The sequence below is a fragment of the Candoia aspera genome, chromosome 6 (assembly GCF_035149785.1).
Source record: "Candoia aspera isolate rCanAsp1 chromosome 6, rCanAsp1.hap2, whole genome shotgun sequence".
Taxonomy (NCBI): domain Eukaryota; kingdom Metazoa; phylum Chordata; class Lepidosauria; order Squamata; family Boidae; genus Candoia; species Candoia aspera.
In genome coordinates, this window is record NC_086158.1 from 50266793 (window position 1) to 50281048 (window position 14256).

General features: G+C 41.4%; 1 protein-coding gene across 1 annotated transcript in view; it reads right to left on the reverse strand.

Moving 5' to 3' along the window:
- The window catches only part of SH3PXD2A (SH3 and PX domains 2A), a 259549-nt gene that overhangs the window by 105102 nt on the left and 140191 nt on the right, over positions 1–14256 (reverse strand). The window contains exon 6 of the mRNA XM_063307115.1: positions 7680–7708. Coding sequence (XP_063163185.1) covers positions 7680–7708 — 29 coding nt within the window. The remainder of the gene's footprint in view (positions 1–7679; positions 7709–14256) is intronic.

Genomic DNA, 14256 nt, shown 5'->3' on the forward strand with positions numbered 1-14256 from the left:
CCGCACTAATCAACACACTAAGCCTCAAAACTAAGACTTAAACAACCCATCGTTTTTACCCAGATGGATGGTTCCATTGCCCACGGGGACCCCGTAGAATTTCAAACTGAAACTGTAGCCATGAGGTTGGGGGGGCACAAAGAGACCCTACAATTTCTTGTAGCCCCCATAGCGAACTATTCAATCATATTGGGGCTCCTGTGGCTAAAAAGCAGAAGACCACAAATAGACTGGGGGATGGGCACTTTAACATTTAAAGACTTGTCAGCAACCCACCAGCCCTACAACCTAAAAAGAGGAATGCCCAACTGGTGGGAATACTACTGAATCAAATACCTGTGGGGAACTCAGAGACAACAGTAGTCATACCAGCCAAATACTCGGACTTCCTTGATGTGTTTGATAAGAATCTGACCAATTACCACCCCACAGAAAAATGGACTGTGCCATAGAAATTGACCCAGGAGCTAAGCTACCCAAGCCAAAAATGTATGCTATGTCAGAGACTGAGAAAAAGGTCCTCGGGGAATTCATAGATAAAAACCTAGCTAGGGGCTTTATCGAACCAGCTAACTCCCCGTTGGCTGCCCCAGTACTTTTCCAGGCAAAGAAGAATGGCTCCCTGAGACTGTGTACAGATTACCATGGAATAAATGCCATCTCAGTAACCAACCAGTACCCTCTCCCTCTCATGAAAGACATGCTGGCACACCTATCGAAAGGAAAGGTGTTCACCAAGCTTGATCTCAGAGAAGCCTACTTCAGAATCCGAATCAGAGAGGGGGATGAATGGAAAACAGCTTTCAATTGCCCGCTGGGCTCATACCAGTACAAGGTTCTCCCTTTTGGGTTCACTGGGGTCCCTGGAGTATTCATGCAATATATCAATGAGGTCCTCCATGAGCATTTGTACAAAGGCGTTCTGGTGTATTTAGATGATATTCTGATACACTCTGAAAGCTTAGAAGACCACATCCCATTAGTTAGGCAAGTACTACAAAAGCTGAGGGATGCCCAGCTTTGTCCTAAGCTTTCCAAGTGTGAGTTTCACAAAACTCAGACTACTTGGGCTATCGTATCTCCTTGAATGGCATTGAAATGGACCTGGATAGAGTATAAGACATAAGAGGTTGGGAACCACCTCGCACCAGATGGCAGCTTCAAAGTTTTCTTGGTTTCGCCAATTTCTATAGACAATTTATTCCCCAATTTGCTCAGATTGCGCTGCCCGACAGATTTACTAAAAACTTGAGGGAGAGAGGAGACAAGGAAAGTGACTTCCCCGGGGGCGAAGCTCGCTTGGTCGGACTGCCAAGCTGCATTTGATCGTTTGAAGGCTCTCTTCACCGAAGAACTTATTTTAGCTCACCCAGACCCAAACTGCCCCTTTATTGTACAGGCAGATGCCTCTGACTCAGCAGTAGGGGCAGTTTTGATTCAAAAGGATGAAAATGGGTTCCTCCGCCCATGTGCTTACCTCTCCCGCAAGTTCACTGAATCTGAGTGCAATTGGCACATATGGGAAAAAGAGGCTTTTGCTGTCAAAACTGCCTTAACACATTGGACGCATTTGCTGGAGGGCTCTAAACATCCCTTTGAGGTCTGGACTGATCACAAAAACCTCCAAGCTTTACAAACTCCCATAAAGTTGAATGGCAAACAAATTTGTTGGGCTCAATTTTTTAGCCGCTTTAATTTCACCATTAATTTCCTCCCTAGGAAGAGGAACTTTCTGGCTGATGCACGTTCTCACCTTCCCCAGTATAATACCACTCACTCTGAAATTGTGGATACTGTTTTTTCCCCAAAACAGCTTGGCCTGGCTTGTGTAACATGCAAACAAGCAGTAGCTGGGAAAGTGAAAGTGCAGGCAGACCTGAAAGAGGAACTGCTTCAGGTGCTCCCTAACAATCCTTGGCTACAATGTAACAAAGCCCAATTGACTGAAATTGATGTCTGTTACTGCAACAACAAAATCTATGTGCCTGATTCTTTGCACAAAACCATTCTGCACTGTTCCCATGACATTAAATCTGCAGGTCATTTTGCCTTCACAAAAACTCTACACTTGGTCAGATGCCAATTTTGGTGGCCCTCCCTTTGCTCTGACGTGCATTCATACATCACCTCATGCCATGTCTGTCCCCAAGCGAAGAGGAAGGGGGGGGGGGAAACTGCAAGGACTTTTACAACCTGTTGCTTCCCCCAAAGCTCCATGGAAAGAAATCGCCATGGATTTTATTGTGGACTTACCGGAGAGTAAAAATAAGACAGTGATTTGGACTGTTATTGACTTATTTTCAAAACAGGCATACTTCATTCCTTGTGCAAAGATCCCCACCACCCAGCAACTTGCTAAATTGTTTTTAACACACATCTATAGGATCCATGCATGTCCAGACCATGTAATCTCAGATCGCGGTGTCAAGTTTACTGCTAAATTTTGGCACTCATTTTTAAAATTAATTGGAGTCAAACAATCCCTTAGCTCGTCTAACCATCCTCAGATGGACGGGGTGACAGAATGGTCTCAGCAACCTTCGAAAAAGTTAGCCCCTAAATTTGTTGGACCTTTTCCCATCACTAGAATCATTAATCCAGTCACTGTACAATTGCAACTGCCTTCAACTCTTAAGAGACTTCATCCTGTTTTTCACTGCAGCTTGCTTAAACCAGCTCCGGACGGTTCTAAGTGGCACCAGCCTGCACCAACCCCTCCACCCATCACGATTGATGGCCATCAGCATTTCGAAGTCAGAGAAATCCTGGACTCTCGTTTTCATTGCAAAACATTGCAGTATTTAATACAATGGAAACACTTTCCAGATCCTGAATAGGTTGATGCATGTCATGTAAACGCACCCCTCCTAAGAAATTTCATTTACGATGTCCTTCCAAACCCTCCCCTTACTAACGAATTTTCCCTGCCCTCACCTTTTTCTTCTCACACTTGTTTTGTATTGTTATTTTTGGGGGGCGATATGTCAGATTCCTCCGATCCATAGGTTCGCAGAACCCCTTATTGGAGCATCTTCCATCACCTCCTTATCAATGGTGTAGACTCTCTCTTGCCAGATGGGAGTGGGTGTAGAGCTGGAGTGTGAATTGCATTATTATGGCTACAGATTTATGATGGTTCACATCAAGGCCAATCAGTAGAGATACACCAGCAACACCACCTGGATGGGTAAGGGGGGTGACATACTTTCGTGGGAAAGGGAGGCAATCAAGGGAATGTAGTTTTAAATGTATGTTTTAGCGGGAATTCTCCATTTGCAGCTCTACCTCTGTTCTAGACATTTCTGTCATGAGTGAGGATGGCGAGCAGGGGGCTCCCATCCAGGCTGTGAAGCGCATACGTAGTACTGAGGAATTAGGTGGCCATTCAAAGAGACACAGATCGGGCCCGCCTTAGTCTTTGGGGTTTATATGTCTGGGTTTTTCCCACGCTTCTTCAGTTTGTTAGGATTTTCTGTTATGTAGCAGTAATAAAACACTAGAGACCTATTCCTTGTCTCAGCGTGGTTCCTGGCTGTTAGGACAATTTTGCTTCATTAAACAGTTAAAGGAACCTAGCCTCCTGACTGTCATTGTGTGAACGCTCGAATGATCTAGCGCTGACATCACTAAAAGCTTTCACAAAGACTTTAGCTATAAAACTAACCCACCTCATCTAGGATTTGTGGGGGGGGGGCATAGTATATGAAAGAAGGTCCAACTGAAAATATCCTTCACTGATAGTTCCTCCAAATATTCTATCACTTCTTCAATCTTTTCTTAACTTAAAAAGAAAAAAAAAGAGCAAAACTTAAGGTAAGATGAAGTTGCTTCTCTTCATTGCATACTAGATTAGGAGGGGGAAAATAGTGTATCATAGATAGATAGATTATAGGGAAACCCAGCTATTTTACTGCTAACCCACAGCAGAGATAAGCAACTTTTTGATGGCAAGGACCATATTTAACTTTTTTTCCCTCAAAATGAGTGTGAGTACACCACACAAGAGTAGGCTTTTAAGTGATATGGCGGCAGCCACATATGGGTCAAACTACCAATACCATTATTTGCCTGTTATAGTATTTGTGAGCGCGTGTCCATTTGCCCATCTATTTCCTTCTCTGTGTAGAGGGGAGGGAAGGCATAAGATATAGAAACTGAATGGCAAAATGGGGGATAAAGTACAAAAAAAAAGAGACCATTGCTCAATAGCAGAGTACATTTTTAAAATACAAAATTGGTTTAAAGAAGAATTTCCTAACTCCAGGGTCAGAGGTAGCTTGGGTTACCCTGACAGCTATGGGCCTGTCCCAAGTAATCCAGGGCCTGATGCATAATGGTGGTCATTCGCCTGACCTGGTTTTTCTGTCAGAGCAGTGGCAGAGTGCTCTGAAATTGGGAGAGGTTTTGGTTTCTCCCCTGTCATGGTCAGACCACTTCCTGCTGAGCCTCCAGTTCTCCGGTGCTACCCTCCTCTGCAGGGAGGCAGGGCCTATTAGATCAGCCTGCCCCAGGTGACTGATGGACCCAGTTGGGTTTCAGAGAAAGCTCAGGGTTGTTCCAGGAAGTCTGCTGCACAGTCTGGCCAAGGCCTTGGTGGCTGCATGGAATGAGAGAGCAGCCACGGCTTTGGATCGGATTGCGCCTGAGTGGCCTCTCCATACCCATGGCTCCCCGTGGTTTACAGAGGAGCTGAGGAAGCTTAAGAGGGCTAAGAGACACCTGAAGCGCCACTTGCAGAAGATAGGGAGTGAAGACGATCGAAGATGAGCTAGAGCCACTATTAGAGCCTACCTCGTGGCAGTAAGGGCAGCGAAATGTGGCTATTTCTCCGCTCTTATTGCATCTGTAGATAGCTTCCCAGCAGCCCTGTTTCAGGTGACTCAGACTCCCCTTGGAGGGAGTTGTTCAGGGATCTACCTTCAGGGCCATTGTGAGGAATATGCTGAGCATCTGGCAGGTAAAGTTGCTCGCATCCACTCTGTGCTGAACGCCAGCCTTGATGCAGGGCCAGTGGGGGCGGAGTCTTGCATGGTTATCTGGGAGGAGTTTGAGCTGTTGAACCTGAGGAAGTGGACAGGGTTCTTGTAGCTGTTAGTTCGGCCACCTCTGGGTTAGATCCATGCCCCTCCTGGCTGGTCAAGGCTGCCCAGGAGAGGACACATCATTGGGTTTGGGTGGTGGTTAATTCCTCTTTGAGGGAGGGGGTGGTCCCACCAGCAATTAAGGAGGCAGTGGTGCACCCCCTCCTGAAGGGGCCATCGCTTGACTCAACCAATCTGGATAGTTTTCGTCCAGTCTCCAACCTCCCCTTTCTAGGGAAGGTTGTTGAGAAAGTGGTCACACAGCAGCTTCAAAGGGCTCTGGTAGTTCTCAATAAGTGATAGTTTTATACAACTCTGTATTTTGAGTATGGGATAGAGTGTTTTAGGTTTAAAGAAAAAGGAAGTTCAAATCTGCATCTGCCATGGGATGCTGTTCTGGTCTGAACAAATCACCTTATGCCATTCATCTCAGGGTTAAGGACTGTTTTCAATTCTGGCATAAATCCTGGCATTTATATGGCTGCTTCAGGATTTCTAGGAAAAGAAAGAAAAAAATGCCTAAAATCCCATTTGGACAGTTAAGTTCACACCTCATAGTGGACTACAAAGCAGTCAACCATATTTTAAACCTAGTGTTGGGCAATGTTAGTTTCTATGGTTAATTGTATGGGTGTAGGCTGATCAAACCAGTTTTCTGACTGGATTAATTGAACCATGATTGAATTGATCCTTTCTCATGAGAAAGTCATGAGAACACAGCAGATAATTTGTGATTTACTGCCCTTTCGTTCCCCCCCATTCAAATGACATACTTAATTGGGTCAGAGGAATTCAGGTTTTGTGCTTGAGAATGTAAACCAAATCAGGTTAATTACAAACAGTCCCTGGAGACTTAAGGGCTAAGATAATGCTTCCCCAATCAACCATATTGTACAAACTGTTTCTCAGGGTGAGTGGTGACATTAGCTGTCTCTGAGACAAAGTGAAAGAGTGGCACCTAAATGGGCCTTCTCTACTCATTTCAGTACTATCTCCCTTTACCCTTCATTCTCTGTGGCCATATCGGAGAAACAACAAACAATAAAAAAAAAGGAACAGGAGGCATGTAAGGCTCCCAACACTAGTCAGTGGTGATGCAGCTTATGATTATACTGCCGATTTATTTATTTGCTCCAGTGGGGTTGGGGGAAGCCAATTTCCTAGCCTCCCTGAGGCTGGGAGGGCTCAGAAAACAACCACTTTCCACTGACAGAATGACCCATAATTATGCATTGCTGATCACTGCACAAGGGAAAGTCAATGGAATTCTGGGGCATGGATGACTGAGTTGTATTGTCCCAACATGGTAAATGTAGTTAGCCAAAAGTATGTGTCATATGAGGTATATAGACCATTTCACCAGCAAGCCATGGCCCCCCAAAATAGAAACAAGAATTTCTACCCAATTTCTGATTTAGATTTCTCCTTCTCGAGGATCTACCCAGCATGATAACCCACGACCAAATTACATTAGGATTCAAATGTACTGTATGTGCGGATGCAGTCTGTGAGAGAAGATCTATTAGTGCACATTTCTCCATGACTGCATTTCTAAGTTAAGTAAAGCGGCATCTTTGATTTCCTGTCTGCCATGCAGCTATTTAAAAAGAAAAATTCCAGGCAAAGGAGAGTTTACTCCATGCATAATCTTGGCAGAGACATCAGGAATAACTATATTTATAAATGAACTATGCATATTATTCAAAAAATAAGTCCCAATAATTCAGTATGGCCTCCTCAGGAACAAGTGTGGCTACACGCACAGGGCCAGACTGCCTGTAAGGATATAACAGCAATACTCAGCTGCTTAACAATATTTATTCCAATCACTTCGGTGCTCTAAGGTATGTAAACATGTACGAAGCATTCTTGGCTTCTTCACTGATCCCTCCAGCAAATAAAACTCAAACCTTAAAGCAGAGTAAGATCACTATTCCAATCAACAGATTTCAAGCATCATAATAGAATGACAACAAATAGTCCTTTTTATGGTTGTCCCTAGAAGAAGAGAAATATTTGAGGGGGTATGGTGGTTCTGGTTTGATGGCCAAAAACAACTTAATTACTTTTTGGTATTATTACCCTCTCCAGTGCGTGCTTCAAAAGCCCATTGCTTCCATACCAAGATATCTTGGGCCAGCTCTGCTCAGAAAGCAGGAATACCTGACATAATAAGTGAACTTATCTGATTCAGTTAATAAATCCACAGCAAACTATTTCAGTCCGTAGAGTTGGGCCAGAATATATGAGCTTTATGAGAGAATATTAGCTTATCTTGCTTTCAACCAGATTCTAGCCTATGCAAAATTACAACACCGCACAACAATTAAATATCAAGCAATTCTTTGCTGAATTTGAGAAGTATAAAAATATGTTTTTATACAGTAGAATATCAGTTAAATAGGTGGGAAATAGGGAGGTTTACATATGTAATAGGAAATATCCATCAACTACAAATTTTAGTAACTCTTTTCCCCATTACAGTAAATGTAGTTGATTCAACATTTCAAACAGCAGACATTTTTAAAAAGCTTGCATATACCCTTCTCCCCATTCAAAAACAAGTAATTCACATGCAAAAAGAGTAGGGTCTCCTACCTGATTTCCTTTTTGAGGATCCATAATCCCTGAAAAAAAGGCAACAACAGATAGACATGGTTAGATCCTGGAGCACAGGGGGAAAAAAGATGAGATCCCAGGCTCCTATCAGCTTGTTCAGAGACACATTGTGGGATCCTTCTCTCTTAAATTGGAGCTGGGGACCATAAGGCATTGACACACTTAAACAGCTGGTGATCCAGATTCTTAGATCAGCAGCAGCAGCAGCTGGTGGTGCTGCAGCAATTGAGTATAAGCAAGCCCATGTGATCTATTAGAAAGACCCGACCATCCAGACAAGGGAAGGGGGAGAGACGGTATCAATTCTTTCCTCTCTTTAAATCAAGCTTGTGATAGAGCTGTCGCTGACTCTTAACTCCTTATTGTTTTCCTCCAACTCAGAGGCGCAAGCCTGCTGGCTATTCTCTGTAATGTTCCTACATTGTGCTTTAGGCAGTATTTTGTGATGCTCAGGATCCTCTGGTTTCAAAAGCTGTTTGCCATCTGCCTCGCCTGCAGCTCCTTCTAGTTATCTCTCCTAACACTTGTCTGTACAAAAAGAGAAAAACGCCCTCACTTCTTTCACATAAGGATAAATACTGTGGGATGATTTTCTTTCCTCATTGGCAAAATGAAAGCTATAGCAAGCTGGTTATTTTGACAAGGCTCCTTTTAGGAAAGATCACGCTTATCAGGACATCACATGGTACAGAGCAGCATGGCTAGCCCTTAATGAGAAGCTCTTGTATTTTTAGAGCAAACTATTTCTTTAACAGCACAATCCCATGTCTGCTTGCTCAGATCAAATCCAATGAAAGTTGCTAACCTTTGTGTAACCATGAAGAGAAATTCAGTGGTATACATTTAAAAAAATTAATCCATTTCAAGATTTTGCTCTTCTATTAATAAAGTCCAAAAATGGATGCGGCTTTTTAAAAAAACGTTTACTAGCATTTCTTTTTCTCCCTGCCTATTGTTGGCTTTCCTATAATACAGGTGGATCTGGGTATATTTTTCAGCATTGAATTAAACATGTGTAAATGATTCACAGGCTCAGAAACCAATAATGTATACTTTATAGGAATGTTAATATTAGTAATAATATTTGAAAATTCATTACTTCAGCCTGTACATGTGATAGTTTTATCTACCAAGTTACAAATAGTGATGTAGAATGTGAGGTGTAGCTAAATTAAAGCATATAAATACAATCCTATATTAATATATTCAGCTGAAAGCTCCAGTGACCACTATATTTAAAGTGCAACGCTATATATACTTACAGTGAAGTCCAGATAGGTGGACTTCAACTAACAGTGTAGAATTCTCTACACTGGCCACGTGATGAGGAATTCTAGGAACTGATATGCAACCATCAGTAGGAATCCCACAGTGGGGTACATTTAAATTTATGGTATATAGATCAATGTCACCTGGTCCATAACTCATTTATAAACATGGGGATTCTTTCCCCCCCACCTTCTGGCCTGTTCCTGAATCTTTAGCAAGAGGCTCTGTTCTTCAGTTACTTCAGTATTAGGAAAACATTTTCCTCTAAAACTCTTGTGAAAATCAGGGGCTATAGGACCTTATCAGATGGAGGTGAAGGAATGACAAAAGCAGAGTTGGGGAAGAAATAAGAAAATAACCAATGGATATGTTCAGTATTAAAACATTCGTGGAAGTCAGCAAACAAAAAGAAAACAGACAACACAGCAAGGCCATACAATTTAATTCAAAGGGGAAAAAAATCTGTTCTAGCATGTCTCAGCATGTATGTAGCACCTGTTGGCAACTCCTTGAATTGAATGTGTCTTTCCTGGGATAATGCAACAGCTGTAGAGGCCAGGTGCATAATCCTGTGAAAAGACTCAGCTGCTTTAAAAAGTCACCAACTTGCATGTCTGATCATTCCCTGAAGCACTCTTTTCCCTTCAAAAATGTGCCCTAATATGCTATCCCTAAGATTAAGCAAACAATAACTCTTCCGCTAAGAATGCCTCCTTCTAGATACTTCAGTACTGAAGGACTTTTATGGTTTTATTTAAAATCAAATTGTATTATGTTCAATTGGGCTTATTCCTGGGTAAGACTGATAGGATTACAGCTGAACAATAGAATTCTACACAAGCTGGCTTTGACATAAATTTCATTGATTTCCATATGACTTACTTTCTATTTGGGATGCAGTACCACCAGAATGCTGTATATACAAGTGCAGCTGCATATTATCAGCCCTTAAAGGTAAGCCAGGTCAGGAAACAAACTCCTTGAGAAATACTGGAACTCTATTTTATGGATATAGGCTATAGTAACAGAACCTTGAAAGCCTGACAGTATTTTCCTTCCTTCTTATACTCTAGATAGTTAAGGTGGAGTCACCTTATTTATTCACCAAATAAATTTAATTTTTCATGTTCTCTTTTCCCAGGCTTAAATCATGTTCTACTAACTGTGCATTCCTTCTCCAAGGTTGTATCTGTGATTCTCTACATACCTTGAGCCAGGCTAGAAATGCTGTTATTGTCTTGTCTTGGTATATTCAGCCTATTTCAGACTGGATGGGACAAAACAGCCTAAAGTTGAACCCAATCAAGATAGAGTTGCTGTTTAGCTTCATGGCTGTCAAGTTTGGTGTTGTCTATAGACAAGGAAGCACTACCCTGAGGGACCAAGAGATCCTCCTGAACTCATAGCTACTGCTGATTTGACAGGTGGAAGTCATGGCCAAGAGGGCTTTTGCTCAACTCCAGTTCTATCCCTATCTGGAACAGGTGGATATAGCCACAGTAACTCATACCCTCATCACCACCTGGCTGGACTTTTGCTAAAACTCTACATGGGGCTGCCTTTGAAGACCATCCAGAAGCTGTAGGTTCAAACTGCAGTGCTCATCTTAGCTGGCATGTATTACCAAGAACATATTACACATGGGTTGCATGCCCGTACTGCCTTTCAGTGGGCTTCCAGGTGTAATTCAAAATGCTGGTTTTGTCTTATAGAGCCCATTATAGCTTGGTACCTAGATATCTCCAGGACTATATTCTGCAACTGGAATCAACCTGACTGCCTCAAATGTCCTGGAAGAAATTACTGGTTGTCTCCCACTTCCATGAAAGGTGCTGAAAAAGGAAGGAGCTGCTTTTCTGTGGCAACAACTGGAACAGTTTCCCAGTTGAAATTAGGCTGGCTCCCTTGGGGTGTTCATTTTGGAAGGTGTTGAAGATACAGCTCTTCCAAAGAGCTTTTGTGAACTAAGCTGTTGTCATTTGGGTTTCCATGTGTTCCTTGCTTTGCTTTGTTTTGGGTTAGGAGATTGTTACTTATTTATAGTTTTTAATTCACATTTACCATGGATGTTTTTGTTATGTATACTTTCTTCTAAACTGCCAGGAGTCCTAGCAGATTACAGGTTGAATGAATAAACAAATATGTAAGAAATTATAGCCTGAAATCTTAACTTGGGGTGTGATGGGTTTAAGAAAAGCTATATCAACTTTTATGAACTATCCAGAAATACACATCAAGAAAAATAGTTTCAACATATATCCATCCTCCAAATCAGAGCAGAGTAAAGGTTTTATGGTAGTGTCTTCAAAATGTAAGCAAAACTCAGGTTTCTTATCAAGTGAGGTTTTAAAAATAAATATTAGGTAAATATTCTTTTTCAGCCCTAACTGAAGCTTCTTCAGCTGGGGTAGAAGATCAGAAGGTTTTTCTCTTTGCCAAGAAACTCTATCTTTTCACTAACATTCAGATTCATCATCCCACAATTCTACACGTCCATATGATCTTTATTTCTACAAGCTGGGGAGGAGAGACAAAGTATAACACAAGTTATAGCTGTTGTTGTTTTTTCCATAACTCACAGCTTGTCTGTATGAACCAGCTGTAGAAGAATGGAACTTATGTACATGGAACCCATATTATTAGTCAAAGAATGGTACAGGTGACAGATGTTAAACAGAATGGCTGGTGGATTATTTCCATCTGTGATTTTGTTTTTTAATAAAATCAGATTTAGTTGGCTCCCAGATGTAAAATATATCAAATATCTAAGCAACTCATAGATGGAGGAGTTAATGTTTAGGTTTAGCTTACACAGTGTGAAGTGGCTTGTATGTGAAGTGCTTGTATTGCACTAAAGCCTTAATGAGTTTTGGTTGGTTTAGAGCTTAGCATATTATGTGAACCAAGCCAACTTTGGTTTATTAAAGAATCCACGATGTAGCAATGTGTACATCCATTTCATGCTGGATAACAGGCTTATATAGTAATCCACTGTATTTCAGAACTTCCTGATTCATGCATATATAGGAGACAGGGGCATCTACAGGAAGTTAAAAAAAAAGTCAAGCTGGCTTCATTGATTATATGGTTTCAGCTGCCATCTTGACCTGTTCTGAATGTCCCTGATGTAAGGTGCAAAGCCCTGTAGTTGCCCAGTTCACTTGAAGTGGGGCTATTGGTAAACTTACTCAGCTTGTCAGGAGCTGTTATAAACACAAAATTGCATTTATGCAGCAGGCTTAAATGAAGCTTAGCCATGTTTCATTTAAACATGCTTTATTACATTAATCTTTTTTTAGGGTTCACATGACACCCTAAAGCATAAACTAAGCATTAGGGTTTAGTTCCCATAATACGCTAGGTTAAAATGTGGTTGGCTATCTTGTAGTTCAGTGTTGCATGAAAATGACCTATGTGCAGAATCTGTTTTCCACAGAAAAGAAAATAGAAAACTAAATACATTTACTGTTTTTTTTCACTGTTAACATGTATGGATTTATAAAGTGTATATCTAAAAAGAATTTAAGCACAGAGAATGCATTTTCTTAGTACTACTATAGCTAAACAAAACTTTAGACCACCATTAAATAGCAGCAAAGAATTAGAATTTTCTCTATCTCTTTGCAGCTATGTTCTGGTCATCTGGAATTTGTAGCACTGATATGGTAGCCCTCCCCCCCTTTTTTTTAAAGGACCAGTAAAACAAACTGCAGATAGTCAACCCAATAGATGGACTTCCTTCCTTCCTTCTTCTGCCCCTCCCTCTCTCTCAACTTTAAACAAGCTATGGGATCACTACTAAAAAGTTTGCTTCTGGACTTCCAACCTCTCAGAAAAAGGAACCCATTATGGGTTTTACAAGTCATCACTAGAACTTTCAATTGTTCTCAGAAACTTTTCAGTAGCCAATGCAATGCCTGCAGTATTGGTGTCATACTGCTGAAGTGGCTTTCACCCACCATCATGTGGTCTTGCACCAAATGCAGTTTGTAAGTAGTCTTCAAAGGCAATTCTAAACAGAATATATTGCCATAATTTAGTTAAAAATAATGAGAACATGAGTAATTGTTGCTAAGAGCTCCTGCTCCAAGAAGGGACCTAACTGGAAGTCTGGCACACTACCCAAAAAAGGGCAAACACTCTCTTGGTCATAAATTCTACTTGCTGCTCCAGAAGGAGTTGAGAGTCCAGGAGAACCCTCAAGTCATAGACCTGTTTCTCCAAGGGGAGTGCAACCCCATCCAGAAGTAAGGCAGGCACAGCAGTTCTGTTTTGTTGGGATTCACTCAGTTTGTTTCACCCTATCCAATCCCTTACTGACTCCAACATCAGGTCATGCCATTCACTGTATCTTCTTTCTGACCCAGGGTAGAGTTATAAAAGTGAGTACAATCAGCATACTGTTGATACCTCATCCCAAACCAACCAATGAGGCATTAAATAACATGGGTGCATCCTATATCACAGTAACCAAGGGCTCAAACACACCTCCATTGTCACTACTGCCTGGAACCACCTATTCAGGAAGGAGTAGAACCCTGTAACACAGTGTAACCGTCTCCTAACTTATTCAGGCAGTCCAGGAGGATACCATGCTTTAGGGATATGGATATCCTTCTCCTAATGACAGAGTTTTTGTTCTGCCCTTTCTGAATTAAAGAGAGAAGATTTCAAAAAATTCTGTCTGCCTCATGTGTTCCTTTTGCTAGAGGCAAGGAATTCTGAGGTTTTGGGCTTAATATGCCATACAATGGGAACCATTCTGAGTCTATGGAAAAACTCAACCCAGATTGTGAAGGGACAGATTGAAGAAGGTCCACAATGCAGCAATTTAGATCAGGAAATGAATAGAATATTTTTTCCTGCTATTTCATTGGTTTGTCTTGGAAAATAAAGGAATGGATCAGAAGTATACACTGCAGCAGGCTCTACTCTGCACAGCTGAATTCATCTAGTCTGGAATATAATCTTGTCCTTACAAATATAAAAATCAAGAGGTATATTATCTTTTGCTTAAAAACCCCAACCAATTTGCCTAACATCAGTGGCCTGATAAATAGCTTGGATGTTGCAGTGCATGAACTTCAGCCATATGCAATATGGCACCTTATTATTCATAAACAGGCATTTACATCCATGTGCACTAGAAGAAAGGTGGCCTAATGGGAAAGTGCATCTTTTGCATGCAAAAGATTTAATTCCTAGCATCTACACATAGGGATAACAACAGACTATTATCTTAGACTATAGGCAGCTGTTTTCAATCAGTGGCCTAGATAATCAATAT